Raw genomic sequence first — 26,477 nt, 5'->3', positions numbered from 1 at the left:
ACTACCTTATTTCAAACTCACACTATTTATTTTACTCATTGTGAATTAACATGCAGGTATTTTAAAAGTCAGTAATACATAAACCTCAATTGATCTTAGGCTATGGTTCTGAATATGATTTCTTTTAAAAAAAAAAAGCAATTGATAACAATAGATAAAGAGAGCAGAAAAATTATAACATAAAGCAGATTTAAAAAAAACAACAAGGAAATGAATTTTGAAATAGTAAGACATTGAAGGTGCAGGGTCTTGGATAAATATAATCTAACTTTTTATATATAATTCTTACATACTTTCTATTGTGTTTCTTCCCTCAATATTTGGTGATTAGGAAAAAGGAGAGAATGAAAGTCTTTATAATATTAGTAAGAAAAAGAAAAAGAATGATAAAGAATCTCCACCTAGCCTGACCTGTGGTGGTGCAGGGGATAAAGTGTCTGTCAGCCTAGACGCTGAGGTCACCTGTTCAAAACCTGGGGCTTACCTGGTCAAGGCACATCTGGGAGTTGATGCTTCCTGTTCCTCCCCCTTCTCTCTCTCTCTCTCTCTCTTTCTCTGTCTTCTCTTTCTAAAAACGGAATAAGTAAAATTTTTTTTAAAAAGTAAAATAAAAAAAAAAAGAATCTACACCCAGAAGGCAGCAGACCTAGGATCCAGTTGTGAATATGCAACTAAAAGCTTGGATAACTTTGCTTACCTCAGTCTGTTTTAACTATAAATAGTCAATATGTTCTCTCAGGTCTTTTGAGATTGTAAAATTGTATGATTTTAAAAACCAGTGATTACTAGAATGCAAGTTTGTGACAACCACATGAAATTGAAATTATCTGCCAACTCACAAGATATACTTTCATTGAAAAAAGGTTTCAGTGGGCTTTTATTGCAGTCAGGGTTTTTTTTTCTTTTTATAAGTTACTAAAGCATCAAAAAAAATCTAAAATTACTAAAGAATAATAAAGTTAAAGGAAAATAAAAAAGCCCAATAGTCACAAAAATATTGATAGATTAAATGGGATATTAGTTCAGATTACTCTTTTTTAGGAAAAATAAGATGAAGATCTTGAGAGTTTTATTCAAAACATTTTATTATTGGAATGGCAATGACAGCCACAGTGGGGGTGAATATAGGAGTAGAAAGGTCAAAGCAAACAATTGAACTTAACAGTGGTAAATAAGCATTATCTTTAACAAACATAATAAGTTAAATTTTAGAGTTAATTTAAATATTTTAGGAATACATTCAATAAATAATCTTAAATAGGATGGAAAATCAGCTTTTAGAGGTCTCCTAAGAATCTAACTGAAATATATATAAGCCTGCCTAGAAATGGGTTCTGTGCTTAATTTCAAAGCCCACATCCAATGTTACAGAAGTTAAAACAATAAAGAACCAAGTTACCAAGAAAGAAAAAATAATTATTCAGTTAATTTCATTTGTGACTAATCCTTAAAATCATATGTAAAATTTTTTACTTTATTATACAGTCATACCCAAAACATATGAAATCATATTTATTTAAAAGTAAATTGTGAATTTTTTTTATATCTTTAGTTTTTTTCTTGACATTAAAGTACTATATTTTATTTCATTATAGACAAAAAGTTCTCAAACCATAACACCATCTGGTACCCAGAAAAAAGTTAAGAGAACTCTGCCAAACCCACCTCCTGAGGAGACCTCAACAGGAACTCAGTCGACTTACAGCACAATGGGCACAATTTCCAGGAGAAGGATCTGCAGAACCAACACAATGGCACGAGCCAAGATTCTCCAGGACATAGACAGAGAACTTGATCTTGTAGAGAGGGAGTCTGCCAAGCTTAGAAAGAAACAAGCAGAGCTTGATGAGGAAGAAAAGGAGATTGATGCCAAGTTGCGGTACCTGGAAATGGGAATTAACAGAAGGAAAGAGGCGTTGTTAAAGGAGAGAGAAAAGAGAGAGCGAGCCTACCTCCAGGGAGTAGCTGAGGATCGGGATTACATGTCTGACAGTGAGGTGAGCAGCACCAGACCAACCCGAATAGAAAGCCAGCATGGCATAGAGCGACCAAGAACTGCTCCCCAAACTGAATTCAGCCAGTTTATACCCCCACAAACCCAAACAGAATCTCAACTAGTGCCTCCTACGAGTCCTTATACACAATACCAGTACTCTTCCCCTGCTCTTCCTACCCAAGCACCTACCCCATTCACCCAACAATCCCATTTTCAGCAACAAACTCTGTACCATCAGCAAGTTTCACCTTATCAGACTCAGCCAACTTTCCAAGCTGTGGCAACAATGTCCTTCACACCTCAAGCTCAGCCTACACCAACCCCACAACCTTCTTACCAGTTACCATCTCAGATGATGGTGATACAGCAGAAGCCACGACAAACCACATTGTATTTGGAGCCCAAGATAACTTCAAGCTATGAGGTGATTCGCAACCAACCCTTGATGATAGCACCCGTTTCTACTGATAATACATATGCTGTTTCCCATCTTGGTAGTAAGTACAATAGCTTAGACTTGAGAATAGGATTGGAAGAGAGAAGTAGCATGGCAAGCAGTCCAATATCAAGCATATCTGCAGATTCTTTTTATACAGATATGGACCATCATACTCCACGAAATTTTGTCCTAATTGATGACATTGGAGAAATTACCAAAGGAACAGCAGCATTGACCACTGCATTTAGTCTTCATGAAAAGGATCTGTCAAAACCAGACCGTCTCCTTAGAACCACTGAAACACGGAGGTCTCAAGAAGTGACAGATTTCCTGGCACCTTTACAGACTTCGTCCAGATTGCATAGTTATGTGAAAGCCGAGGAGGATCCGATGGAGGATCCTTATGAGTTAAAGCTTCTGAAACATCAGATTAAACAAGAATTCCGTAGAGGGGCAGAGAGCTTAGATCACCTTGCAGGTCTTTCCCATTATTACCATGCTGATACTAGCTACAGACATTTTCCAAAATCTGAAAAGTACAGTATTAGTAGACTCACACTTGAAAAACAAGCAGCAAAACAACTACCAGCAGCCATACTTTATCAAAAGCAGTCAAAACATAAGAAATCACTAATTGACCCTAAAATGTCCAAATTTTCACCTATTCAAGAAAGTAGAGACCTTGAACCTGATTATTCAAGCTATATGACTTCTAGCACTTCATCGATTGGTGGAATTTCTTCCAGAGCAAGGCTTCTTCAAGATGATATCACTTTTGGCCTCAGAAAAAATATTACAGACCAACAAAAATTTATGGGATCATCTCTTGGCACAGGACTGGGCACATTAGGAAGTACCTTACGGTCAGCTCTGCAGGACGAAGCGGATAAGCCATACAGTAGTGGCAGCAGGTCCAGACCCTCTTCCAGGCCTTCTTCTGTCTATGGGCTTGATTTATCAATCAAAAGAGATTCTTCCAGTTCCTCTCTAAGACTGAAAGCTCAAGAGGCTGAAGCTCTAGATGTTTCCTTTGGTCATGCATCACCCTCTGGTAGAACTAAGCCTACCAGTTTGCCAATTAGCCAAAGTAGAGGAAGAATACCAATTGTGGCCCAGAATTCTGAAGAAGAAAGTCCACTCAGTCCTGTTGGCCAACCAATGGGAATGGCTAGGGCTGCAGCTGGACCCCTGCCACCAATATCTGCAGACACCAGAGATCAGTTTGGATCAAGTCACTCGTTGCCTGAAGTTCAGCAACACATGAGAGAAGAATCACGGACTCGAGGCTATGACCGTGACATTGCATTCATCATGGATGACTTCCAACATGCCATGTCAGACAGTGAAGGTAAATTGGGCCTCAGACTTCCTTGTTACTCTCAAAACTCAAACTCTTACTTATCTGCATGTTTAATTTTCCTTCTCTAAAGATGTATTCTACTTTTCTTGGTTTGTCTTTTGCATGTTTACTTCAATTTGATTTCTTGTATATGGAAATTTTTTTTGTGTGTGTAGATTTCACAACATGCTTCTCTTTCTTTTTAGTTAATTATTTAATTGTTGTTTCCTAATTGCTTGATTTGTTTTGTGTCCACTTTTTCAAAACCATTATCAAAAATTTTGTCAATAAAATGTGGTCATTCTTTAAATCCATAATTGGAAAGTTTTTCATTGTATGTTTCTTTTATTTTTAAGTGCATTTGTGATATTATTGGTCAGTTTCTTTCAGTTTGCAAACTTACTAAGATTTAGAGCCATTAAGTACTATTCTGCTATACTTTCTAATTTTTGTAAGACTAGTTATTTATCAGTTCATAGAAAGTTTTTTTACATAATTTTTGATAAGTTTCTGATTAGTATAATATAGAATTTTAAAGTTCTCCTTAAATAAAAGTTTTCTCTTATTATGAAACCATAACTGACAAGTTTGTAATATTACATTATATACTAGGAGCTTAACAGCAAATATGAGATTGACAATAAATAATCTTTTCAGTGTGTATAAAGTATTTTTTAGATTTAAAATTCTAATTTTGTACAATGCTCTTATGAGTTTAGCTATGTGGAGTGGAAGCCCTCAAGGTGTACCTGTTTAGCCTTTTCCTTGACTTTGCTTTTTTGTGTCATCCCTTTTTGTTCTTAAACTGTTTTGCTAGTTTTTCATAGACAGTAAGTGATTTAGGGCAAGCACATACTTATCTAAAGACCAGCTTATGGTATTTTTGTTGTTGTTGTTCAATCATTTAGAACCATAAATGTTTTACAAAATTGACTAGTCCAAGTCTACTTTTGAAGACAAAGGAGGAAGAGGTACAGAAATGTGAAGAATCTTGCTCATGCCAAGAGGACTTATGGCTCTGGGTCTTTTTTCTGTTTATCTCCTCAATGACTTACTTCAATAGAAGTGTTGTTTGAGTGCTGGAAATAAAATATTTCTGATCAGATAAAAGCGTATTACTTAATGCCTTTGGAAACTACAAAGTACTAAGCTAACATGGGTACTTCCCTTTTAAATCTTACATTTTCCTTGAGGACTTACAGGAAAATATGTTTTCATATAAAGGATTTTCTTTCTACTTTTCTTTTTTCAAGGACAGAGAGAGAGGGATAGATAGGGACAGACAGACGGGAACGGAGAGAGATGAGAAGTATCAATTATTAGTTTTTCATTGCGACACCTTAGTTGTTCATTGATTGCTTTCTTTCTCATATGTGCCTTGACCGTGGGGCTACAACAGACCGAGTAACCCTTTGCTCAAGCCAGCGACCTTGGGTCAAAGCTGATGAGCTTTCCTCAAACCAGATGAGCCCACGCTCAAACTGGTTACCTTGGGGTCTCGAACCTGGGTCCTCTGCATCTCAGTCCAACGCTCTATCCACTGCGCACCACCTGGTCAGGCATTTCTACTTCCTTATCTAGGCACCAGTTTGATTGTAGAAGTTCAAATTTAGATTTGAAAAGGATGCACTGGATCTGGAGTGCAAACTGCTTTTCCTAGTGAGACTCCGACAACCAATCACTTTTTGATTTGCTTTCTTCTCTACTGCCAATTGGAATGACCATTTTTATTGACAATTAGTCAAATTAAAAAAAAACATTATTATGTAGTCAGTTGTCTGAATGAATCTACATAGTTCATGTGGAAAGTGTTTTTTTCTTTAGTTTTTCACAACCCACATTTTACACACATTTTATACACATACAATGACTGCTACAGAATAATAAGATGGCTCTTCAGTAATCACAATCATAAAATAACAAAGTAAAACAAAAACTCTATTAGGTCTGTGACATAACTGAACACCTAAAGGCTATGTGTGCATGTTGAAAACATATTTGGGGAGAATTTGACAATTTCAGTTTTTCATCCTTGTTTTATCAACATGGCATCAGACATACACAAAGATATGTTCATATCAATATATTCCAAAATGTGACATTCATTTACATAGAACCATATAAAAATAATTGAATGTTTAATTTCATATTTATATGTTTGGAGGATATATACTCATAATCAACAAGAACTATGAAAAAATTGATTTAATAAAGTAGATGATGAGACATCATGCAGCATACAAAATTATGAAGTATTTAAAGATATTAAAGATATAAAAGGAAATTAAAAGATTAAACTAAAATATTTTTAAGCAGACAAAAAATTTAGTCATAAAGATTGTGATGATACAAAATTAGGTCAAGGACAACTGTAACATTGATTTACATATGTAATATGTGTTTGAATTGTAGTGATTATCTTTAACAGTTGTATATTTTAAAATCTTATATATTGTCTTTGCTTTTATATCACATAACCATTACTTTCCTACTGGTGAGCAATGGCCTACTTTTTTTTTTGAGATCCTGGATTCCTTGAGTAATTAAAGGAAAAGTTAGAAAATATTTTTCCAAATATATAACTCATTTATGAACTTGTAAAATATTAACGATTTTTAAATAATTTTTACCAGGAATGCTATATCTGTATTTAAATGATTCTAGATAATTTTGAAAAGTATAAGATTTCTATTTATTATGTAGACAAAGCAAATTTAACTAACTTCAAATTGCTTGTGCTCTTTCTTGGAATACAATCTTCTCTAGCTTGTAGACCATTAGATGGTTTTCAGATGTGTCCTATGTAACTCTAGTTAATTTTGAAATAGCTCACTTGAGGTACAGTCTGTATGTATAACTTACATTGCTTGATATTTATAGCCATCATGTTGAAGTCCACAACTTGATGTACATGTTGGTTGAGTAATTTCAAAGCAGGAAGGCTTTCCTTTGGAGCAGGTTGGAGAAAAGCCAAACTTGAAACAGTCAAGTAATATTTATTTCTACAACCACAAATATTTTGTTGAAAGCATTATTTCAAAGTATACTCTATGCAAGAATATAGCATTCATATATAGCCTTTTAAAAGATATAGATACATACATATATATACACACACATATATATACATGCATATATACATATATATATATATATTTGACCAGTGTTTTATACTGAACAGAATTAAACTCTTCTTGTAAATATTGGCTATGAATAATGTATTTTATATGTAAGAATTCAAGGAAATGTCAGTCTAGAAATGGGGGAGATATTGATCTCTAGCAAATTCTTTAAATAAATTTGGAAAATGTTAATATTATAAAATTGAAATTTTACAATGTTGGTCACCATGGCATATAAGAAGGTTGTAGTTGTAAACAATTAGCATTTATATCTAACTTTGTATAAATGATGAAGACAGATTTTAATGTAAAAGCAGATTTATTCAATCTGCTTTTTTTAAGTTGGTCTCTAAATTCCTATGAAAAGTATGGTAGATATTCTAACTTAGTTACATGTAGAAGTATAAGAAATATCAGACAAAGTATATTATTAGAATTGGAAATAAATTGAAAAAATTTTGATCAGATTGTGATTCTGCCTTATCTGTATAAACACAGCCAAGGAGACATGTTTAAAGGATTATATTTCAAATGCAGTAGCAGAATTGCATATGTAAGTTAGATCATGTACTACATTATCCAAGATCTTCAGTTATTAAAATCAGTATAGATTATTTTTTCTTTTCATAAAAATATATAATAAATATATGTAAGTAGTAAGATAAAATAGTGTTAGTGTTAATTGGAATAGTCTAATACAATTTTAAACTGGTGATTAAATAGATTTGTTTTGTATTATAATGTTTTATTAAACTAAACATTTTCCCATAAATTTAGTCAATTCATATCTAATTAAAACTATGAAAGCCTAGCCAAGCAGTGGCACAGTGAATAGAGCATCAGCCTGGGATGTAAAAGACCCAGGTTCAAAACTCCGAGGTCACCAGCTTGAGTGCAGGGTTGCTGGGATCATTGACATGACCCCATGGTTGCTATCTTGAAGCCCAGGGTTGCTGGCTTGAGAGCAAGGTCACTGGCTTGAGCAAGTGGTCGCTGCTTGGCTGGAACCCCCAGTCAAGGCACATATGAGAAAGCAATCAATAAACAACTAAGGTGTCACAATGAAGAATTAATGCTTCTCATCTCTCTCCCTTTCTTGTCTGTCTGTCCCTATATATCCCTCTCTCTGTCTCTCTCTGTCTCTGCCTCTCTTGCTGAAAAAAAAATAACAACTATGAAAAACCATAATAAATATCCAGTAGATTATGGGAAATCAATATCCAGTTGATTGTGTAACTATTAATGAGGTTAAAGGGACAAATTAATATTTATTTTAAAATATGAATATTATAACTAGGGTATATATCTTTCTCTAGTTGATGACTAATTTTTCTGTTTTATTTACTTCTAAATATTTATTGAATCTTAAGGCACTTGGCATTGTTTTTAGTGTTGAGAGAGAGAAAATATGAAGATATGAGCATTGTTATCAAGCAGCTTAGAATTTAATAAGGGAGATCGGCCAAGCACATATACAATCACAAATGAGGCAAATACAATTGTATTTTCTCAAATTTAAGAATGAGGAAAGAAATGTTGTGGTTAATCACTACCATTTACCAAGATCATAGGAGGTAGAGGTAAGTAGTGGTGTATGTACTGTGGGTTTACCAGCCCTGCTAGCAAAGAAATAATGAACATTGCTTTAAAAATCCTTGGGAGAAAGTTTTGAAAGAAAAGATAGTTGGGGATGTAAAAATAAAAAGAAAGCTATAATGTGATAGAATTCAATAGTGTGGGATTGTAGAACCTACAATTTCCAGAAAGCATAGATTGATATCATCATCAACCAATCTTTGAGGATGAGCAATTAAAAAAGCTGCTCATAAAAAATAAAAAGAAAGAAAGAAAAAGCTGCTGCATCTGCCATTTAGGAAGCAACAATGTATTTCCAGAGACTATTAATTATGGGTGCTTTTACCAAGAGTAAAACTTTATATGTACAAAGTAAAATTTTATAAGGTAGGTAAAATACAATTTTAGTCACTAAGTAATAGCTTTAAAAAACTTTAGAAGTGCTAAGAAATGAAGTAATAATTATGTACTTAAACATGGTTGAATTCTCAAAAAAGTATTTTAGATATCAAGTTTTGTCACATTATATATAGAAAAGAATGTCAATCAAGTCTTACCTAATTCCTAAATCTTAAAAAATAATTTTAATTTTTAATTAAAATTCTAAGGAACATATTTTTTAGTATTAGGCTACAAAATAATTATGGCACACATGTTCCTAACAATAATACCTGGAATCCTCTTAGAAATAAATGTTTGCATTTATTTCTGAATGTCATAAAAATATACTATTTTCAAAAAATGCACACTTGATATTCAAAGACAGCAGCCACATCTATATTGGTACTGGCTCGATGTGATAGTGGGAAAGTGACAGAATTTTTTTCGTTCTTTCTTTTTTTTTTCTATTTTTTGTTTTTTTGTTTATTCATTTTAGAGAGGAGAGGGAGAGACAGAGAGAGAGAGGAGAGACAGAGAGAGAGAAGGGGGGAGGAGCTGGAAGCATCAACTCTCATATGTGCCTTGACCAGGCAAGCCCAGGGTTTCGAACCAACGACCTCAGAATTTCCAGGTCGACGCTTTATCTACTGCACCACCACAGGTCAGGCGAAAGTGACAGAATTTTCTGTATTCAAGGAATGCATTTCCCTTTGGCTAGTACTGGGTGATGAGGAGAGGTGAGAAGGCGGGAACTAATGGACTGAGATTGATAGAATGATTTATGAGGCTATTCATGAATTAACTTACTTATTTCTATCACTACCTAAATTTCTTTTCTCTCCTGATTTAAAATTTAATTTTGTTTATTTTGCTTTCAGAGGTTGAATAGGTGTGTACATGATTTTTTTCCTAGGTTATCCCATGGTACAAGTATATTTAACATCATATTGGAAATGATTTATCTCACCCCATTGGGTGTTGTGTTTGAAATGCAAGAATGGTTAACAAGGCTGGAGCATGTTGGTACGTTAGGACATCTGCTGCCCTCTGTCACTTGTATTAATTGAGGTTGCAATGTTTGATATTTCCTTGGTCTCCAAAGCCTATCACCTGCGTCGTGAAGAAACAGATTGGTTTGACAAACCCAGGGAGTCTCGTTTGGAAAATGGACATGGTCTGGATCGAAAACTGCCAGAAAGATTGGTCCACTCTAGACCACTCAGTCAACATCAAGAGCAAGTAAGTGCTGTATTGAACAATCTCTTTTATATTTATACCACCCCTTCAAAAAAAATTTTACCCTAGAATGATCTCAGTTATCATAATATTCATGAAACTTTTGTCAGTCAAGTTCACAAATTTAAAGTAGTAAATACCTTACTTTATCAGCCACCACTGACTTTATAGCATAGCTGTGATGTTTCTGCTGGATAATTTAAGAGATTTGCTCCTCCAATGGATATTGTTTGTATATCACACCCAACACTGCTGTGCAAGGAAAATACAACAGACTATTGGGTGAAATAGATTTGGATATGTTCAATGCTTTCCAATAACAGTGTATTCAGGTGTATGGGTAGCAAATAAGAGAATGGCCAAACTAAGTCAGCCGGGAACAGGAAAAACTTCACTTAGCAGAAGAAGGAAACATATTGTGGAGTCTATTAGATAGAAGTGTTTTCTATTCATTTTTGAATTTTAGCATTAGAACTCACATATAGTAGGTATTATTAATTAATATCCATTTATAGATGAGAAAGTGAAACTTAGAGATAAATGTTTTACATTTTCCTAACATGCAAACATAAAACTATCTATGTAGTTGCCAAATCTGAAAATATGTAAAATTATGAATTAGTTATCAACTGAACATTCATAACCACCATACAAACCAAGAAAGGGAACGTTGCCGCCCCCAGAAATTCCCATGTACCCCTTATGGGTGGTAATACTCAACCTTCCTTCCCAAGAAACTCAAATATGGTGACTTGTATAATAATAATTCTTGTTTTTCTTTACAGTTGTTTTTAAATGAAGCTACATAGAAGACAACATATGCTTAATGACATTTATAAAAAGTTCAGAATTCATGCCTTTTTGCATTAGTATTTATTTTCTAATACCCTTTACTAGTCAACTCATCATAGCTATATCTTGGTCTAGAGAAAAGAGGATTAATTGAACAGATTACCAGATTTTTTTTTAAATTTTTCTCAGTCACTTCATCTGTAGGTAGGACTAAAACCCTTCACAAGGTGACTATAAAAGTCAATACTGCTTTTTTGTTTGCTTGCTTGTTTTTTAAGGGAAATGGTCCAACACTTCTTGATTAGCGCACACTGCCTCCACACCACACTAATGCCCATAGCGTCTGCAATTCTCATTGAACCGCTATATTGACATACAATAAGTTCCTTTGAAGGAGCCATTCTTTCTCTTTATTTTGGCTTTTTGACTGTTTTGTTTTCTGTATGTGAATGCTCATTCTCCTCTCTTCTCTTGACTAACTCTGCACATCTATTAGGTCCCCATGCACATGCCCATCTTACAAGAAGCCTTCCCTGACACGAACCACCACATCCCCACAGATCTGGGGCAAGTGTTCTTCCTTTGCTCTCCTGTGGTACTGGATGCATTGTATCACTGCTGTGAGCTGCTGGACAGCAGGGCTCTACCCACCATGGTGTATATCCCTTTGAGTAGTGAGTTCTTTTTATGCTTGCTGACCCCGAGGAGTGTGTTTTTATTTTCCAAAAAATAATATTCCAATTCCAGTTTTATTAACTTAAAATCATGTTTGATAACCAGTTTATAGAAAGAGAAAGAACATACATTTGCCTTTTTTTAATATTGCCTTACACATTTAAAAAAAAAATTTGGACGATCGTACTCTGGATGGTCACGAGGCACAAGGACATTCCTGAACATTCGTACTACTCAAAGAGATACAGAAGGCCCAGTGCTGCTTGGAATGCCAGAAGAGCACCTCTATTCTGTATCAAATACGCATGGTTTTTAAGTGAAGGGGAGTATGAATATCTGTGTTAACAAGAGATATGTTGGAGCTCCAGTGGCGCAATCGGTTAGCGCGCGGTACTTATACAACAAGAGATATGTTAACACAAGTATTATTATTTCATAAGTATGAAGGCTCAATGAAAATAATTATTTTTGAAATATTTCTAGGTGGAAAAGAGGAATAATCCTTTTTCTGGGAGACATATAGGTTATAGTTCTTTCAATGCAGAATCCCCAAAAGACAAGGGTATCAGAGACCAGCCTCTTTGGGACACCCAGGTGCCACGACTTGACATCAGTCCTACCCTCTGGTCTTGCTCCTGTTCTTTTTTATATGGCAGAAGCAAGACCTACCCTGAAACCCATCTACTGGAGAACACTCTCAACATTCACATATAATAGGAAGAAGCCAAGATCCAACTGGTTCATGCATGGGAAACAGATACCTCTTCTTTCTGCAGATGTTTAGTCAGAGTGATCATATTTATGGCAGGTCAATGTTTCTGATCTACCACATGAATTCATAAAGCTGGTTGTAGGCAGTCTCTGAAATTACAGAAGATTCTAGGGGGTGCTCAGAAAGCAACATTAATGATAATGAAAATATTTAACAACGCTTCTACCAACATAGAAATTAAAAGACCATTCTGGCTAGCAGGCAAAACCCTGATGAAAAATTTAGGAAACCTTACTATTTTTCTAGACTGGGCTATGAGATTATATTCCTAGTCTGGAGAATGCAAAGAAGAACAAAGGCAAAATTGTGTCATCTTAGTTCATTTTGGCCAAATCGGAAAAATGACTTTTTAAAATCACTTCATAAAATTCTAAGATATTTGAAATGAAGTAATTACTACCAATTTTAATGAATTATCTGTAGTACTAAGACAGTTCAGTTATATTTATTAGCTATAGAATTTCAATGCACATGGTTTAGTAAAAAATAAAAAATTTAAATGCAGATTAGGCGAGTTAGGAGAGGAATAAAGGAAGACAGAAAACAGAAGAAAGAAAAGATGACATGATAGAAAGTAAATAGGACAGAGAAGAGAAAAGAAGAGAAAGAGAAGGAGAGGGGTAGAGAGACAGAAAAGAAAATGAGAGAAAGAGGGAAAATAGACATTCTTAATTGTTATGAATATTAATGAAGTATTCAGTGGCTTAAAAAGTAGTATTTGTATGAATTATCTAGATTGATGGATTGCACTGACTATATTTTTATAATTTCACAAAATATGTTTTACTCTGCAGGATTCATATAGTATTCCTGCACTTAACAGGACTCTGCTGTTGTTTGGGAAGTATTTAACATTCATCAGAGATTTGATTAGGCTTATTCTTTCTTGAAAAAAATAAAAACTAAAGGTTTTTGTTGAAGCTTGTATTTTTATAATATATATTTTATTTTTAATATCTAGACTTCTAACAGTTTTGTAGCCGCACTGACACATTAAAACCACACAAATATTCCCAAGAATCTTTCTACAACAAATATACATCTCTTTTTTTCCAAATTCTATTTAATACTTTTGTTTAGTATTCCCACACACTTCTTAAGCATATTCTGAAATGGCTAATATGATCGTCTCTTTGCTAAACTTTATTTTATTTTTAATTTTAGTTAAAATTTTCCTAAGGTGAAAATACCAGATACCATCCTAATAAAATCCTCTTAATATAGTCCACTCTTTCTATGTCTGTTTTTTTTTTTTTTTTTTTTTTTGCATTTTTCTGAAGTTGGAAATGGTGAGGCAGTCAGACAAACTCCCGCAAACGCCCAACTGGGATCCACCTGGCATGCCCACCAGGGTGCGATGCTCCACCTGTCTGGGGTGTTGCTCTGTTGCAACCAGAGCCATTCTAGTGCCTGAGGCAGAGGCCATAGAGCCATCCTCAGCGCCCGGGCCAACTTTGCTCCAATGAAGCCTTGGCTGCGGGAGGGGAAGAGAGAGACAGAGAAGAAGGAGAGGGGGAGGGGTGGAGAAGCAGATGGGTGATTCTCCTGTGTGCCCTGGCCGGGAATCAAACCCCGGACTCCCGCACGCCAGGCTGACGCTCTACCACTGAGCCAACCAGCCAGGGTCTCTTTCTATGTCTTTTACTGTTTCACAAGCCTCCTTTAAAAGCAAAGTTCCATAAACTCTAAAGCACAGTTTGCATTCACTAATTTACTATTGCTTCAAACTCTCCCTTTGCCAAGTGGAAACAGAGATAATGCAGTTTATGATATTCTCATCTTCAAATTGCAGTAATGAAAATTGAAATCACAGTTTTGTAACAATAGCTTTAAATGTTGCTTCTTCTTCCCAAGGAACATTAGTAGTAAATGAGGAATAATGCCATCAATAACTCAACCTTTAAATACAAAAAAAGGGAGGCTCAGAATGTATTAGAATGAACAAAGACTATGTTTACACAAAATTAGTCTCAGCATCAGTGTACTTCGAAACTTTCAGTAGATGTTCTCAGTGAAAGCAATTTCTCAATAAAATCAAAGCAGCAGAAATATGAAGCAATCCCACTATAGTGATAGAGATGTGGAGTGTGGGGATATTCTCTGGCTTCTTTCACCAAATACCATTTAGTAACTGAAAATGAGAAGTTACATTGTATATATTTCTTGGCTGTCCAGAGCAAAGTGGGAAGCTGTCAGTATTTCATGTGCTGCTCTAGACACTGTCATCACTACTGACTATTTACTACTGTATTAACAGACATCTTTCAGAACATGTGCATGTGCTTATTAATTTCTGAGCCACAACAATTCAATTTGAAAGAGAAATTGGTTGTGCAAAGACCATAATGAACTCAGAAACCAGTAATATTTTATAGTGGAAGGTACTTCAATGGTGATCATTCCAAAACTTTTATTATATTTTTATTCATTGACTCAATGTGCATTTCAAAAAAGTCTAATTCTGCATATTGCAGTTCAAGTGTCTTAACATTTATTTTTCACCTTCTCACGTGTATGTCTCAGATTATACAGATGAATGGGAAGACTGTGCACTACATCTTTCCTCATGCAAGGATAAAAATAACAAGAGACTCTAAGGATCACACAGTTTCAGGTAAAGAAAACCAACTTATCTAGTTCCTCTACTGTTAAGTTCAGATTGAGATGTGCATTTGGATTTCAGTTTAGATGACTGATTAAATTTTAGAAAACACCATTTTTTTTGGAAAAAAAGTGTTTTGGAATTCAAAAAATAAGCAAACATAAAAGACAATCATTGCACGGTCGTCATTATGACAGATTATTAAGTGGTACATATTTAGATTTAGATCATTCTTTCATTAACTGCAGTTTTAAAAATGTACATGGCATTATATTGCTCCTTAATTGTTGCTGTATTGAGCTACATGTTCACTGGTTTGGGGACTGCAACACATTCTTACACAGGAAATAAAAAGCTATCTTGGATTCGTCTAAGGAATAAATTCCACTATACCTTCTCAATCTGAACATCGTCAATAATGCTGAGATTTTGTTTGTATAATTGTGTCCTTTGTAAACCAAAGCTTATGATGTAATTTTTAAAATACTTTATTTTGAAATAATTTTGGACTTCCAAGAAAATTTAGAACTCCCAGAAAATAAGACTTAGTTTTTTTGTCTACTCTTTACCCAGTTTTCCTAAGTTTTACATCTGTCTAACCAAAATAAGATGATCAAAACCAGAAGTTAACATTGATATGCAATTAAAACATATATGGACCTTATCTAAATTTTTAGTTTCTCCACTCACCCACTAATTTTTTTCCTTTTTTTCTGGTCCTGGATTTTATCCAGATTTCACATGCATTTATTTGGTTGTCACATTTTGTCTCCTCCAATTTAATAGTTTCTCAGTCTTCCTTTGTCTCTTATTACTTTGATGCTATTGAAAGATAATAGAATGTTTACATTACAAATAAAAAATTCTGTTAATTAAATCTGAGATGATATAATTTTTGTCAAAATTAATGATTTTTAAAATAATAAATCACTGACTGTATTCTCATTCAAATATAGTCTTTCTGTTTCTTTGACAATGTACATCTAGGAAAAATATTTGTAAATATATAAGGTCATATATATGTATGTGAGTGCGTATATACTCACATACAGATGATATATCAACATAGTTTATGCGCTTGACAGTATTGCTTCTGTGGGACTGAGATAACTAAGAACAAAAAGAGGTATTTTTTTTCCAGTGAGCTTGCTATTGTTCCTTGTAGATTTTAGACCAAGGGGCATGTGGATATGGAACAGGTTTTGCTTTGAGCAATTTTCATCTCTTTATTTTGATAAAGAATGAATCTATTAGGAGTCTAATGTTCTTTCCCTTTTAAGATGAGGTCATTTGTCTTCTTCCACAGACAGATAATTCAATCTCTTTTAGTTCTATTGTGTGCAGACTGTATTTTAACTACGCATGAAAATTCCAGGGGTGAATCTTAAACTGTTTTTTTTTTTTTAGAAATAATTACTTGCTACAAACTACTTCAGTTCCCGCTGGCTCATTAGGGAAAACAAAATAATATTTTATAGCAATACCAAAAATTATTTACATCAGAAATCATCCAACTATTTTTACTAAGTCATCCAAACTCTATTACAATGTACTTATTTTTCTAGCATTATTATTTTTATACTACATTAATAATTTCCTCAACCTTATTATACTTTGTCACTCATTTTAATTTACTTTCTTTTACTACAATTAGGAACAAAGTTTTAAAATATAAAAATAAAAGGAATAAGAGTATTGATTTCTAGTAACAACTGTAGCCAGAAAACTAAATTCAGACTTTTCAGTATGTAGATTATGTAGAATGAGAAATGAAGATTTTTTTGAACAATAAATTTACTAATAGTGCATTATATCATCTCTCTAAATGCCCCTTTTTTCTTTTGATAGTTGCCTAAAATAATAATACAAATATTTTCCATTATATTTACCCTGCATTGATTTCTACAGGGTAAATATATTTTTCATGTGTCTTTAGGTCACATGACTTCAGTGTAAAAAAATTGTATTATTTTCAAATAAGGCTTCCGTACTTTAAGGGATTTAAATACATGCATACACAAAGCAAGAGCCTAAAGTGACTATCTTTGACAGTTTCTAGAAGCTGTAAGCTAGTGAGAGGGAAACAGTGGCACAGAGCATTTATGCTCCTGGCGAATTGGTGTCGTTTGTTGCTCAACCAAAAGCCGAGACTGAATGACTAAATATTTGATGATATTAAGAACTTAATGTTACCTTTTGCTGTAGTTAAGATTTTATTTAATGTGCATTTTTATGTCTTTAATATGCATCTAGATATGCATATTAAAATATTTACAGATGAAACATTACCTTGTTTTGCTTCAGAATTAGCTATGTGAAAGATGATAGAAAAATAGATAAAACAAAATTGATCATTATTTGATAACTGTTGGAGCTAGGAGATAAACCACACTTGGTTTTATTATTGTCTTGTTACTACTTTTTTATATGTATAAAATTTTCCATAATAAATTTAATTTCTGTTTGTTTTCACATTTTTAGAGACAAAGAACAGTGTCCAGTAGCTTTTTCAATAGTGAAAAGCTATCTAAGTTAATAATTTAACTGCTATTGTAAAACAAGATTTATCTGGGTGATCACAGAAGAAGTTATATACTGTTCAATCACTGGGTTATACATCTGAACCTAATGCAATATTGTATGTCAACTGTAATTGATATGTAAAAAAATATTTAAAATTAAAATAAAGTAAAATGCAGTATAATTGTTCTCCCAAGCAGAGAGGGAAATGGTCATTAGTGAATTTTAATATATAATTTTATATAACTAATTTATATAAATTTATCTTTATCTATGTCTATATCTATATATATATATATGTTATAAAGTACTGCACCCCAGATTCTGAAAGGCACTGTACCTCATTTCATCGAGTTCATGTAGAGACACCCAGTCCAGATAAGTTTTGGAGAGTTTTATAAAGGAGGAAATTTATTAAATATGCCAGCTGCATATAGCTACACAGGGCATCAGTCCCAAGTCATGTGCATCTATAATAGTGTAGGGGCTGGTTATATACCCTTAATTATACATGGGCAGAGAAAAAGCCTGACATCACGGCATAAGCTTATAACCTTTGTTTTCTCCTATACAGGTTTGGGGAAAGGATGAAGGGGGAGGGGGATGGGACACAATTCATTAGCAAGTTTATAACATTTGTCTATAGGATTCATAAAAAGATGCTTCTACACATTAAAACTTACAAGGTAACAACACAATGGTAAAAATGTCACTTTACATATTAAAAGACATTCCTATATTTTCTAGTGTTCATTTGCTATTTCTTTGTCCATAGATACATATATTAACTACATGCTTTCAGGAGGGGAGAGGTAGTTTCCATGGGGACAAGTGCCTATAAATGGCCCATTAATATAAGAAAAGGTTTAGTTGAATCTTTCCCTTTTTGCACCTGGCTAGCTATTCACCCATTTTCCCACAGGTGTGGGGGGGAGGTCAGAGAATCTCCTTCCCCTTTGCATTTAAAACACAATGCAATTGGCCATCTTGGTTTTATGCTAATCACACAAGTACAAAGAACATGTACAAAATCTTTCTGTATGCCTAGCCCAAATTAATAAAATGTTCTTCAAGCTTCCTAAAATATTAATATTAATTTTGTAGCTTTTGGTCCCTTACAACATATATATAAATCCATTGAAAGTAGAAATACTGTATATCTTTTACAATATTTTTATAAACCATTTGTTGGTCAAATAAGTTTGAAAATTGATATATATGTTTGCTCACTTATAGTTTGCATTGGGTGTGGAGGAAAGGCTGTAAGCAGGCTGGGTCATTATAGCCTAAGGCTTAGTTTTGAGACTAAGCCTTTCCCCACACTGTTGACTGTTGCATGATGTGGGTGGTGCACTCTTATGAGGAATCCCATTATGCCTCAGATAAGTGACTTTGTATCAGAGATTTCCTTGTTTGTATATTGGATTAGAAGGCTTTGATTTCTATACTATAAAGTGGGGCAGACTGGGAGCTTGCTCTCTCTCTGTTCCTGAGATTAGCATTAGAGAGGAGAGCAGAGAAAAGCCACATGGGAGAGGTGAAGCAGCCAAGATGGTGGAGTGCTGAAGAAGAAACCTGTTTGTGCAGAGTTTGTGCAGGGAGGAGATGGGGAACAGAGGTGAATAAAGCTGGTGAGGTTAGAAACCTTTGATTCTAGGAAACTCAGATAATTTAGTGGCTTTGGGAGCCCTGAATGGAAAGGAAAGTGTTTTCCCACTGTGTGTATTTCTTGCCCGCCGGGTGCAAGCTAGGGTTAAAGCTAATGGCCCACCAGTTCTTGGCTCCATTGTTTCATTACCATCTGTTCAAATCTAAGGCGAACCTGCATGGGCCAGGCGGCTGTGATGGTGGCCGTGGATACTGGCTTTACACCATTCTAACTGGATAAAGCATTTAAAAATTTTATAAGAATTATATAAAACTAGCATACCTCATAAAAGAGCATATTTTATTTATAATAAGCAAAAATAATTTCAAAATACAGGAATAGAAAATGTTTTTATTGTTTCTCCTCTGTGGTTTTCAAGTATGAACAAGGAACCCTCATGATTCTCAAGATTCTCTCAGGTGAAAACAATTTCAATTGTAATGCTTGGACAGCATTTGCCTTTTGCATCCTCATTTTCTTATGATTATAGAGTGGAAAGTTTTCCAAAGGTTACGTGATATGTGACAAGTCAACACATTTCAGCTTTCTTTTATTTAACTCAAGATTAAGTAGATTTGCCATAATGTAAATCAATGCAACCTTTCTTACAAATGTTTATTTTTAAAATGCAGTCATTTTTATTTAAAACATGATTTCTTTTAACAAGGAATGAGTTACTCTGTTTTAAAATTCATTATTAATTAAATATTTTAAATTTTTTGTTTTAATTTATTCAGCATATATATAGCTTGTTGTAAAGTAACCATACTCCAGATGCTGAAAAGTACCATAACTCACTTCTGTGGGTTTATGTAGAGAAACCAAGTCCAGATGAATTTTTAAGGGTTTTATTAAAGGAGGAGATTTATTAAATATGCCAGCAGCATATGGCTGACATGGGGCAGTTGCAGACTCAAATCATGTGTGCCAAATACATCTCAGGGGCTGGTTATATACCCTTGATCACACATGCTTGAGAGCATGACATTATGGCACAAGCTTACAGCATTTGTTTAGGGGATATACAAAAACATTAAGACTTTCAAGGCAACACAATCAAAGACATTTACAATCTTTCAGGGTTCATCTTCCCTCCTTTGCCTATGTTACTTTCAGGATTCCAGGAAGGGGGAGGAACTACAATCAATGTAAGGTGGTGTGTAAATTCTGTCTCCCATTGAAAGAGAAGAAGTTTCTCAGTTAACCTTTATTTTAGTTTTGAAACTATATGACCCACTGTCCTTGCAAGCCAGAAACTTCTACATTCTTCTCCCACCCCTCCCCAAAGGAAGGACAGGACAAGAAAGCCTGACCTTTCCTCCTAGAATATCAATATTAATTTTTCAGCTTTTTGGTACCTTACTACAAGCTGTAAATCACATAAACAAAAGCTCTTTGAGGTCCTCTCAGTACTATTAAAGAGTATAAAATGGCCCCTAGAAACCAAAACGTTTAAGAACCACTGCTCTAAGGATATTTATAGAGAAGGTTAAAAAATTATAAGTAAGCTCTTTTCCTTCCTATAAAAAATGTGTACAACCCTTGATCAGCCTGGCATGTGGCTGTCCTGGGTTCGATTCCTTGTCACGTCACACAGGAGGAGCAACCATCTACTTCACCATTCTCCCTCCTTCTCTCTCTCTCTCTCTCTCTCTCTCTCTCTCTCTCTTCCCCCTCCTTCGCCTCCCATAGCCATGACTCAGCAGGTTCCAACAAATTGGCCTCGGGCTCTGACGATTGCTCCATGGCCTCAACCTCAGGCCTAAAAAAATCACTTGGTTTCTGAGCAATGGAACAACACCCCAGATGGACATAGCATTGATCCCTAATGGGCTTGCCTGGTGGATTTCAGTCGGGGCACATGTGGCAGTCTGTCTGTCTGTGGCCTCTCCTCTCACTAAAAAAAAAAAAAAAAAATATATATATATATATATATATATATATATATATATATATATACACATACACACACAATATAAAATTGTAACTTTTTTGTAACTCAGATGCATTTTAAATATTTATTCATTGATATTCATTAAACACCCATGGTGTGATTTAAATTGTGTTGATTGTTGGATTAATATAATGAATATAGCAAATACCCTGTTGTGAAACTTACTCATAATTTAGTAGAAGAACCTGAAATGTAAGTAAATAATTTTTTTAATTTAATTTAATTTTTTTTATTTTTTTAAATTTATTGATTGTATTAACATGGTTTTAAGTGTCCCACTCAATATAGCTCCCTCAACCTCCCACATCTTACCCCAGGTAGAAATGTAAGTAAGTATTAAAATAAAATGTTAGGGAAAACTGAGAGAAGCAGAAGAATTTATAAAACTTTGTTTTTCATACCCATGTATATGTATGTATAAGAGTGTACCCCGTATATATATGCATGTTTACATATATCTTTGTGATGCACACAGAAACAAATACATGCATACAGTTTTCTATTAAATAGTCCACAATTTTTAGAAAATATATCCTTCAAGTTTTATCTACAGTATAAACTTCAAAGATATAGTTGTAAGTGCTGATCAACAATTGTACAATGGTTTTAAAAGTCTTTATTCAACCAAGCACAAGGCCGCAAAATGGAGAGAATAGGTAATGAGGTTTAGAATCAGAAAGACCTGACCCTGGCCGGTTGGCTCAGTGTTAGATCGTTGGCCCGGCGTGTAAAAGTCCTGGGTTCAATTCCCGGCCAGGGCACACAGGAGAAGTGCCCATCTGCTTCTCCACTCTCCCCTCTCCTTTCTCTCTGTCTCTCTCTTCCCTTTTTGCAGCCAAGACTCCATTGGAGCAAAGTTGGCCCAGGCACTGAGGACCTCCGCCTCAGGAGCTAGAATGGCTCCAGTTGCAATGGAGCAGTGCCCCAGATGGGCAGAGCATTGCCCCCTGGTGGGCTTGCCGGGTGGATCCCGGTTGGGCACATGCAGGAGTCTGTCTCTCTGCCTCCCTGATTTTCACTTCAGAAAAATTAAAAAAAAAAAAAAAGGATCAGAAAGACCTGAGTTGGAGTTCATTCAGTTCTATCCCATATTTAAGTTTTGCATAAGTCTGCTTCTTAACTGCAGAAAGACCAGCAATATGTATCTCACATAATTTGGGCAAATCTAGCAAAAAAAATCTTTTACTTCCTATATACCCAACAAAAGTTATTTCCCCTTCTCTTAGAAATTATCAGGGAAAAAGAATAAAGGGGAATGCTTAAGAAATGAGTCTCTTTTACTTAGAATTCCATTTAATGGCCCTAGAAACACAGCTGTTTGAAACAAGCCAAAAAAATTCTGGTTTTAAAAAGATATTGCTTATGTATAGTTTCATAATGGACTGGCCACATCTGTCAGGCAAGAAAGACTAATTAACAAGTGTAATATTGAATAACATTAAAAATATTTAGCTTCCAAAGATAGCACTGTCTTCTATAGAAATAGTGACTTATTTTCTATTTCTTTTAGGAACAGGAGACAAGTAGCACAGATCTCACTGTATCTGAATCAATAGTGATACCAAATATTGGTAGCTCTTTTTATTATTATTTTAACATCTTAAATAAGCTATAAAGCAGTGGTTCTCAACTTTTCTGATGCCGTGACCCCGCAATACAGGTCCTCAAGTTTCGGTGACCCCAAACCAAAAAATAATTTTGGTGGCTACTTTATAACTGTAATATATGCATTATGTATTTTCCGATGGCTTTAGGCGACCCCTGTGTTTTGGTCGTTCGACCCCCGCTGGGGTCGTGACCCACAGGTTGAGAACCGCTGCTATAAAGGATACCTCATAAATATACACATTGTAAGTGTACAAATCAATTACTTTTAATAAATTTATGAAGTTGTGCTACCATCACCCCAATCTAAAAAATGCTGTTTTACATAGAACATTTTAATCATTTCAAAGTTTCTTTGATCCTGCTACCAATATCAACTTCCAATACCCCTATCCCAGCCACAGGTGAAATTTACTTCCTGTCTCTGTAAGTTTGCTTTTTCTGTGCAGTTCATATAAATCAAATCATGCAGTATACAGTTTTGATATCTGGCTTCCTTCACTTACCAACATTTTTGAGGTTGATTAATTTTGTAGCATATACCAGTAGTTTATTCTTTTTGTTGTTAAATAGTAGTCCATTGTTTGGATAGTCTACATTTGTTTATTGGATTGTTCTGTTTTTAATATTTGCATTAATGTTTTAGTTTGGACATGATATTTTTGCATGCTTTTCTAGAAGTGGAATTGTATGAGAAGTTTTTTTTTTATCAAACCGTCAAATAGCAATATCTAAGGGGTCCACTTTCTTTATATCACTGTTAACACTTGGTAATGTTTGTCTTTTGGAGTGGGTGTGGCTATATCTATCTCATTGTTTCAACTTGCTTTTCCTAGTAACTTATAAAGAGCAAATTTTCAGTGGTTTTAAGCAATGTGTATCTTCTTTAGTGAAATGTCTATTCAGATATTTTGCCAATGTTTATTCAGTTTATTTGTCTTCTTACTGAGTTGGAACACTTCATTTTATGTTTTGGATAGAAGTCCTTTATAAGGTAGATGACATATATTTACTTCAAGTCTGTCTTATCTTTTTATTTTCTTAAAGGTATATTTTAAAGAAAAAGTTTTACATTGTAATGGAATCCATTTAATCAATCATTTTTATAGACCATGTCACTCTTAATAGCATATAAAGAACTATCCCAAGATCACAAGGATTTTTTATGTTTTATACTAGAAGTTTTATACATTTAGATCTATGACCTCTGTTCTATTGGTTATTGTATATGGTATAAGGCAAGGTCCAAGTTCATATCCACAAATGGATATCCAATTGTATAAACCTTTTGTTTAAAATGTCCCCCACTGAATTGTCTTTGCATCTTTGTCACACTAAATCTACCATTAATACCAGAATTTTAAAAGTAAACCTCCCATCTGACTGTCAGCTGCCAGAAGCTAAATGCACATATCATTCTCAACTTCTTTGTATGTATACATAAAATAAGTGTATTTTTGTATGTAGATGGATGGATGGATGAATAGAAGGTAGATGTTCTGTAAAATACAGTAGTGATGAGAAGTATAAAAATGAAAAAAAAATCCATCACAATTTTACAATTTATACCTTCCCTTTTTTTCCTGTTTTCTTTATACCTGTGTACACAAACATTAAAATTTAAGAGTATTGTAATATAATTAACATATATATTTTAAATATGTATAAATTGCCTGGTAAAGTCATTTTCCTGTTTCATGAAAAATTCTTTACAAATATGTGTTTAATGACTAGTTTTTCTTACACCGCATAGAGGTTAGACTTCAACCATTCCTTAATTGTTGGACATTATTCTGTCTTCTCCTTTTGACTAGTATAAACAATGCCATAATTAAATAATACAGCCACAATGTTTAATATGCCCTAAAATATAATCCCAAAAGTAAAATTACTGAGTAAAAATGAAGATTCCTTCATTTTTAATATTTACTATACATCTTATCAGATTTCTTACCAGATGAGTTCTACCAATTTGCATTCCTAATCTAAGAATGTAGTTTTTTATTTGTTTTCATTGTAGGAATTTTAAATGATACAAATTTAAGACAAAAATACTTTTAACATCAAAAGCCAAATTTAAAAACAACAGTTTCTCCTTCAATCAAAAGCCACATTTTAATAACATTTAATATCAGGTTGATATTTTATCCTATATTTAATAGCTTAATTGCCTCCTATTCACTTTGACATTGAGGAAGAGATTTTTATCCAACATGGTGATGGCTAAACACAACACTTGGCACGAAACAGATGAGCTGGCAAGCAGTCTGTTAGTCATCGGTTCTCAGCACAGCGGGGAGGGAGCGGGACACATCAGCTCCTGTGAGGGCTGCACTCTGGAATAACCTCAACAGCCAGCAATATGAGAGGCAGTCCTGGTAATGGAAAGGTTGAATGCCCCCCTACTTTCTCAGGGAAGAGATTATTGACTTTGTTGAATTATTCTGTTGACTGGAAGGAAACTAAAACCGCTACTCAGGGATAAACCGGAACCATACCTGAGCCCCTTGATAAGGAGCGTGTTCAGCTAGGGAACCTGCCTTGTTCAGTTAGGGGACCTGCCTTGTTCAGCTAGGGGACCTGCCTTGTTCAGCTAGGGGACCTGCCTTGTTCAGCTGGCGGACCTGCCTTGTTCAGCTAGGGGACCTGCCTTGTTCAGCTGGCAGACCTGCCTTGTTCAGCTAGGGGACCTGCCTTGTTCAGCTAGGGGACCTGCCTTGTTCAGCTAGAGGACCTGCCTTGTTCAGCTAGGGGACCTGCCTTGTTCAGCTAGAGGACCTGCCTTGTTCAGCTAGGGGACCTGCCTTGTTCAGCTAGGGGACCTGCCTTGTTCAGCTAGAGGACCTGCCTTGTTCAGCTAGGGGACCTGCCTTGTTCAGCTAGGGGACCTGCCTTGTTCAGCTAGGGGACCTGCCTTGTTCAGCTGGCGGACCTGCCTTGTTCAGCTAGGGGACCTGCCTTGTTCAGCTAGGGGACCTGCCTTGTTCAGCTAGGGGACCTGCCTTGTTCAGCTAGAGGACCTGCCTTGTTCAGCTAGGGGACCTGCCTTGTTCAGCTGGCGGACCTGCCTTGTTCAGCTAGGGGACCTGCCTTGTTCAGCTAGAGGACCTGCCTTGTTCAGCTGGCGGACCTGCCTTGTTCAGCTAGGGGACCTGCCTTGTTCAGCTGGCGGACCTGCCTTGTTCAGCTAGGGGACCTGCCTTGTTCAGCTGGCGGACCTGCCTTGTTCAGCTAGAGGACCTGCCTTGTTCAGCTGGCGGACCTGCCTTGTTCAGCTAGAGGACCTGCCTTGTTCAGCTGGCGGACCTGCCTTGTTCAGCTAGAGGACCTGCCTTGTTCAGCTGGCGGACCTGCCTTGTTCAGCTAGGGGACCTGCCTTGTTCAGCTAGGGGACCTGCCTTGTTCAGCTGGCGGACCTGCCTTGTTCAGCTAGGGGACCTGCCTTGTTCAGCTAGGGGACCTTATTCACCAGTGTGAGGAGATCTTATGGAGAGGCCGTTCGAGGCCCTACTGATTCCACCAGTTAATGAGGTAGCACATAACATTTAGTCTTTTATTTTATTTTATTTATTTATTTATTTATTTAGCAAGAGAGAGACTGACAGGCAGACAGGGACAGACAGGTAGGAAGGGACAGAGATGAGAAGCATCAATTCTTCATTGTAGCACTTTAGTTGTTCATTGATTGCTTTCTCATATGTGCCTTGACTGGGGGGCTAGAGCCAAGCCAGTGACCCCTTGCTTATTATGCCAGCAACCATGGGTCATGTCTATGATCCCACGCTTAAGCCAGCAACCGCGCGCTCAAGCTGGTGAGCCCA

At 35.3% G+C, this 26,477-nt stretch overlaps 1 protein-coding gene across 2 annotated transcripts in view; it reads left to right on the top strand.

The window, feature by feature from the left end:
• The window catches only part of PCLO (piccolo presynaptic cytomatrix protein), a 455,471-nt gene that overhangs the window by 275,576 nt on the left and 153,418 nt on the right, over window positions 1–26,477 (top strand). For both annotated transcript variants that reach the window (XM_066354350.1, XM_066354349.1), the window contains 3 exons: window positions 1,596–3,783; window positions 9,955–10,091; window positions 14,851–14,941. In XM_066354350.1, the coding sequence (XP_066210447.1) occupies window positions 1,596–3,783; window positions 9,955–10,091; window positions 14,851–14,941 (2,416 nt within the window). The remainder of the gene's footprint in view (window positions 1–1,595; window positions 3,784–9,954; window positions 10,092–14,850; window positions 14,942–26,477) is intronic.

This window comes from Saccopteryx leptura, chromosome 12 (genome assembly GCF_036850995.1).
Source record: "Saccopteryx leptura isolate mSacLep1 chromosome 12, mSacLep1_pri_phased_curated, whole genome shotgun sequence".
Classification (NCBI taxonomy): domain Eukaryota; kingdom Metazoa; phylum Chordata; class Mammalia; order Chiroptera; family Emballonuridae; genus Saccopteryx; species Saccopteryx leptura.
The sequence above is the reverse complement of the archived record's forward strand: the minus strand, read 5'-3'. Positions and strand labels throughout refer to the sequence as shown.